This window comes from Cherax quadricarinatus, chromosome 28 (genome assembly GCF_038502225.1).
Source record: "Cherax quadricarinatus isolate ZL_2023a chromosome 28, ASM3850222v1, whole genome shotgun sequence".
Lineage (NCBI taxonomy): Eukaryota > Metazoa > Arthropoda > Malacostraca > Decapoda > Parastacidae > Cherax > Cherax quadricarinatus.
The window spans coordinates 10,995,139-11,002,196 of NC_091319.1; the positions used below are offsets into that span (position 1 = coordinate 10,995,139).

Sequence of the window (7,058 nt, forward strand, 5' to 3'; positions counted from 1 at the left end):
TGTAAAAACTTGCATTTGTGGTCACAGAGGTGCCTGTGCTAACCTTCCTATGGTGTAGAAATATACCTAGTTGGATGAATCTTATTGTGGCTAGCTGGTCTAGTGGCTAACGCGACGGGCTGGAGTTTTGAGACTCTATGACCGCGGGTTCAATCCCGGCCGGGGGTATGGTTTTTTTATGCCGTGACTCTTATGAAAATAATGTCCTGTAAATGTTTTGTATTATCTGGGCATTGCATAGCTTTGCATTACCAGAATTGGAAAGTTGACTGAGATCGTTGCCTATTTTTAACACTAGATGATCTCGACTCTGAGATTATGATCAACACACCACCTGCTGCAAGTATTGAGAGTGGAATAGAATCCCTTACCAGGTCTCTCTCTCGGCTCGACTCCTCCTCAAGCAGTACACATGCTCACACTCCAGATTATGGTATGTAGATTCGATTATTCCCACATACTTTTGATATTACTAAGTGTATATTTGCATGGTGTCTTTCATGTACACATTATCACTTTTCTCGCGTCTTTTTTGTGGGGAAAAAATACAAAACAGAAAGTAAGGTGCAAATAACACTATTGACATTTTGAAAGATTTATTGCCTCCAGATTCTGAATGACTAAAGAGATTAATAATAATAATAATATTGCTTAATAATAATAATAATAATAATAATAATAATAATAATAATAAAATACTGTAACATATAATAATATATTCTCAGGAGGACGAGAGATAGGATAATGAAGAGGGTGTGGGAGGTATGAGGGATATGAGTCGTCCCAGGAATGGTGGAAGGGAAGGTGTAAACCGTAAAAGCTTTAGGTTTCATGCGCTTGAGCATCCAGTAGGCTTGTGTAAGCACGTTAGATAGGAGTGAATGGAGACAAGTGGTTTTTAATGGATGTTCTGTTGGGGTGTGAGCATGGTAACAAATGAAGGGATTCAGAGGAGCCGGTTAGGTGGGCTTGAGTCCCGAAGGTTAGAAGGACAATTCATGCACTCTGAAGGAGGGATGGGGATGTTGCAGTTGAAGTGTGCTATGGAATTTACCAAAGTGGACATAACACAGTTTTGTTTTATGGTGTTAAAGTAGTTTGTAGATGACTCCAACACCTCATTTTATTTAAAACGTAGCCTATGTCGCACGCCGTGATGTGAGTTTAAGGGTTACAGTGTTGTATATAACTGTTGTTGTTGTTGTCCATTCTACAAGCATTATTTTGTTCATGTAGGCATATGGAAGACTTCTAGCAGTTTCTCCGATGTAAACTTTGTCACATCCACGACAAGGTATGCTGTAGACACTTGTGACATTGGGTCCTATGTAGGTCCTTGTGATGTTTCGGATGGTCTTTGTGGTAACCAGTGATATCGATGTTGGGTTTGCATAGTATAGAGGTCACGGTGTTGGCTGTGGTACTGTTAGGTAATGCATATCTTCGTAGTTGTTTGAAGTCGCCTATAATCAAATTAACACCATAAAACAAAACTGTTGTATGCTCAGTTTGGAACCCCCCATGACATATATCATCTTGGGACAAAGGAAGCCCACCATGCACCAGTAGTCCTCTTGTGCACCACTCAACATATTTACTATTGGGGGGAAAGGGGTAGAGTGTATTATATATTAGAGGTAATTATGAAAACTGATAAAAAATTATACTGTATAAAGGATGAAGGAATAGGCAGACTCTGTTGGGTACAGTGTTAGTTGATGTGAAAAGCTTATATTTAAGTGTGTTATTAAGAACTTGGTAACTTTCAAACTTTAAATGCAGCCATAGTGGACTTCTAGACATGAAAATGTAGTTGTAATTTTTTATTTTAATTTCAGTCAAATTGACTAGAGGGCCTTGCAGCTTCTTAGAGGTAGTCCTGGGCTGCCTTGTACAGCATTCTGTAACTAAACCAATAATAGGGAATAAACTGCTTAGAGTTAGTTCTGGAAGACTAAAAACCTTTCATAAATCTTGAAATCACTAAGGAACTTAGAGTGATTGCAATTCTCTTTATTTTATTGCCTCCTGGATATACAATAATAACCATATCATAGTTAAGGTTCCAGATTTTCACTCGGCAGACTACAGTGGGTTAAGAGACCACATGGCTGGTGTTGACTGAGGTAAACTGTCTAGGGATTATTACTGACAAACAGTAATAAAAAAATGTTACCAGTACAATATGTCTATTTTCATATAGTATACACACCCAAACAACATATATTCCCAAGATCAATTACATAAAGGAAAAATTACTAAATAGATAAACAAGAAGGTAAAATCTCTTTAGGTACATCTAAATAATATACTGAAATCGGCGAAGGGGGATAAAAGCCCCATGAGAATGTGAAATTGAAAGGTGTAATGGAATCTACAGTAATGCCAATCCTAAAGGTTAATTTGCTTTAAGCTGCCTTGAAACCAAAAGTAGAGCTTTTATTCTTGAATATATAAATTGACTATGAGAATATGTAAGTTGATTGATGATCTCATCATTCTTAAATCTTGCTCTGGCCTGTATCCATCTATTGGTGAGGAGGGGGGGGGGTGGCACTGATTCATAGGACTGGATTTATCTTCCCTTTCCTTGAATTAGATATCATTATTGCCTCCCGTTCCTCAGACACCGTATGATCTCTATGGGTTTAGTGCTTTCCCTCAAATAATAATAATCATAAATAATAATTTACTATAATTTCCTGTATGTTCAGTTTCTGCTGTCAGCATGTGGATTTGATAGAGATGGGTATGGCACCTACAGTTATGTGGGAGACCAACAATAATCACATCCCATTTCCATTGCTATATTTCTGTTTTGAATATCTATCAATTTTTTAGCGTAAATATTTTTAAAACAGAAGCTTATTTAATCAATGCGGTATTTACTTTAGATTCTTGAATAAATAGGGATATTATGTAAATTCTCCAACATTAAGTGGCCTCTGTAATGGAGACTTATAATTTGTGCCAATCGGAAGAATTTTTTTTTTTTGTAAAGCAAAAAGAGAAAAGAACCAGCTAACGTAAACAGCATAAACTAACCTAAATTTTGAGTTAAATAGTAGGTTAAGTTAGGTTTAGTTGGGTTATTTTTTGGGGGGTTTACCAAAAAATTGCTTCTTCCTCGTAGGCCCAACATATAATGTTTCTCTTGCACAAACCATTTGTTTTTGTAATATTGCAGAATTTACATACTAAAAAAATGAGTAACTAAATATTAAACAAAACCCCCCAGAAACACTTTTAACAATTTTCAAAAAACTTGGTATTGTAAAACCCACTTATTATACACTGTAAACCATAAATTATAACCTAACTTCGTCTATCAGCTGAAGTAAATATTAACCGCTTATTCATTATAATATTAATCATCTTAACAGGTGAAGATATTTCATTCAAGGGTTCTTCCCTTAAGTTTGCTGATATATTTTCAGTATTTGTATTTTATTAACCACATGGGTTTAGCACTTTTATGAATGTAATGCATTTTATTAAACCAGTAGTGGGAGACGACCGACTTGTTGAAAAAAAAAAAAAAATATATATATATATATATATATATATATATATATATATATATATATATATATAGATATATATATTATCTGGTCCTTATTTAGGCATAACTTATCATGCTATATACAGTACTATAATTATTTTGTTTCAGATATTTTATTTGAAATTTATGTGACCCATAATTTTTTCTCATCGCTGTCCAGATGAAGGGAGTTTAAATCGCTCCTCCTTCACACCACCAGTTTCAACTCCACCAAGCGGAGGACGGTTAACCGGGTCTGCAGGAATGTGTGGGAGTGAAGCAGGTGGAGTGTCTTTAGGTCGAGCAGGTAGTGTCCATTCCTCCTCCTCACAGCACTCTGCCTCTACAGTTCGATCCAGATATTCTCTTGTCCCACATAGACTGCCTCCAGAGTTGACTCTTGGGGCTGAGCTTGCTGATCTTTCACTGACACCTGATCTTCCCCATCTTGCTGACTTGCCAGGTATGGCAGCTGATAGATCAGGCCGGAGTGGGGATGAAGAAAGTGATCTGTGCACAGGCCTATCACACACACAACACAATTGCTGTTCCACGTGCTGTGATGAGGACACTGCATCCATAGCTTCAATTGATGATCCTGAAGATGGTGAAAATATTGAAAAGCACTGTAAATGTGGATCATGTGCCATGTGCATCTTGCAGCAGGCATCTGCAGGCTTCTTACATCAAAAACTAGATAGTGAAAATTCAAGTGTAGCAGCACAGCGAGGAGACACAGGTCCACATACTTACCATGATTCATTGGACTCAGCCAGTGCATCAGCTCATTACTTTGGAAGTCCGACATTTTTAAGTGATGATGCCTCAGTCATGGTACAACCAGACCTTGATGAGTCGGCTATTTCCACTTATAATTTTTCAGAGGAGGATTTCAGCCAACTAGACAATAATGATGATTATGTAGAATTTTTCAAGGATGGCTTACGATTTCCCGAGCATAGTAGCAACCAACTTGAGCAAAGAGAAATAGAAGATGAGAAAACTGTGACAACACCACCAAGTGCTCATCGTGTGAGCCCGCAAGGGTTGGGTGCTCAGGGGCTAGGAACTCAGAGAGGTGGTGCACAGGCAGTTGCTTCAATTTCAGGAGGAGCTTCACCAACTGGATCAGATCAACAGGATGAGGCACATTTAGACTATTCTGTCGAGAGTGCCCAGGCATCTTTATTAGCATCTTATTCACCTGCTTTAGCAATATCCTTGGGAGGATACCAACCACGTGTTTCAGTATCATCTACATATGATACTGACAGTGACTATGTGCAGGTGTCTGGGATGGATGATCGTTTCTTGTTAATGCCGCCTGGTCCTGTCTCCATGTCTACTGTCAAAACTATTACTCCAGTATCAATAGCTTCATCACGTACTAATACTTCCTTACCTAATGAATCTCTTCCCAAGAACAATGAGCCAAGTAGTAGCAGAGCTTCACTTTTGTCACCAGATGCTGTCATTAGTGAAACAACAGTAGCCAGTTCAAGTGAAGCACCTGCTAAGTTCATAACATCAAAGCCCAGGATCACTGTGCTTAAAGCTCACACTCAGTTGGCAGCTACAGCTGCACCATCGTTCACATCAGTGCCACTGAGAAGAGGAGTAGTACATACTTTACCACAAGTTCAGCCTAGACTGAAAATAGATACCGTTCAGTCTTTGCAACGGGGTACAGCTCAGTTACCAGAAATGCGACCATTAGGTCTTCCACCTCCATACTCTCGTGATCATGGATCAAACAAAATTAAAGCAGCTGGTGTTCAAAATACTGAAGTACCTGTAATCAGAAAGAACAATTACCTGGATGTACGTGCTTCGTCATCCATAAACAAAAATAAGTCTCGTGCACATCCAGAGCAGCACCCCACAGTTACCCCAAGAAGCCTCTATTTAAGACATCAACAGAAAGCCTTGCAACAACAACAGCTCAAGCATCAGCAACAATTACAACAATTACAACAACGCCTGAGTAGTGAAACTGTGTATCAACCAGCTGCTTATGCTCAAGTTGTCGGTGTACCTCTGTTGCCATCACCCACATACACAGGCTATCAACATCAACACACTCACTCTGGAAACATCCAACAGTCAGTTTACCAACATCAGCAGCTTCAGCAACAACAACCTCAACATAATTACCTTTATCAGCCATATATAAAGAACTTCTTTCAGAACCCCCCTCCACCATCACCACATCATGGTTATGGTGTTGGTGCTGGGCCAGGTGGTAGTGGGTTCCAGGTTGCTGTTGAGGCACCATCACCCACCTATCAATGTGCCAGTGATCCCGGTACTTATCCTCCACACCAACAACAACAGTCACTCGCCACAGTATATACTAACCAAGTCAGCTTAAGCCAAATCGAACAGTTCAAGGCTCAGCTTTACTCAGATGTGGATTACGTCATATATCCTATGAAGGATCCTGCTCTGAGTCGACAGGAGTACATGGATGCTAAAAAAGGACAAGTGATTGCTACCCAGGCTCAACAACAGGCTAGCAGTAGCAGTAGCAGTAGTAGCTTTGCTTACTTACCTCCGCCTCCTCCATATCGCAGCCCAAAAATGTCGCCTCTCTACAGATCAACACCAAATGTTGCAGCAACATTAAGCAGCTGTAGCGGGAGTGGTAGTGGTGCAGTGACGGGTGGAGGAAATTCATCTGTTTTGTCATCTTATCCATCTTACCAGAGTCTTACATCACACCAGCCTGGATCATCTTCAGGATATTCCTCTATGGCACGAGGACGCTATTTCTCACAGCAGTCCCTGGCATCCTCATCCCTATCTTCAGCACCTTCTGGTTATTCTGCATCAACACAGTCTCTTACTGGAAGCTATGAACCTTACTCTGAAGTGATGCAGCGGGCATCTTCCATGCTTCGTGTCCGCTCTGATGAATCCATTCTTTCTTCAGCATTAGCAGACTCGGCAGATTCTCATGTAGTACCAACTGGCCATCCATTGCCACCACCCCCACCTTACCGGCCCAAGGTGAGGACAACTCACAAGTACGTGGCTTCTCATTGCTGTGCATGACTTTCTTGGCCCAAGGTGTTAGCAGTGTTAAATAATTATATTTATTAATGCTAAATAACCCAAAAGATATAGCGATTTATATAAATATAATGATTTTTAATAATTTATCAATGCTACATTTCACTCTCAAAGTATGCAAAGACTTACCATGCATATAAAGGAAAATATAGTTACACCTGTGCTGGGATCTTGGGCTACCATTTATAACTTAACAGTGATAACTGTTGCTTCTCCCTCTGTTCTGCTCTGATTATTTTTTTTTGTAATTTTCATACATTTCACATGAGAAATGGGGATACAGAAGCCATTGCTCAATACACAATGAAACTGTCAAGTATGCTTACTAGTTACTCAGACTTTCCTCCAGCTGTATGTGAAGATCATGATCTAATTTGATTTGATTTGGAGTCTTAAGGTGCCATCCCACCATAAGCATTTGCCTCTTGTTTATGTAATTTACTTA

The 7,058-nt window shown here is 39.4% G+C and overlaps 1 protein-coding gene across 3 annotated transcripts in view; it reads left to right on the forward strand.

The window, feature by feature from the left end:
* Positions 1 to 6,597, forward strand: part of ex (FERM domain containing expanded) — a 282,704-nt gene extending 276,107 nt beyond the window's left edge. For all 3 annotated transcript variants that reach the window (XM_053782871.2, XM_070089395.1, XM_070089396.1), the window contains 2 exons: positions 299 to 433; positions 3,723 to 6,597. In XM_053782871.2, the coding sequence (XP_053638846.2) occupies positions 299 to 433; positions 3,723 to 6,595 (3,008 nt within the window). In that variant the 3' untranslated portion in view covers positions 6,596 to 6,597. The remainder of the gene's footprint in view (positions 1 to 298; positions 434 to 3,722) is intronic.
* The last annotated feature ends 461 nt before the right edge of the window (positions 6,598 to 7,058 follow it).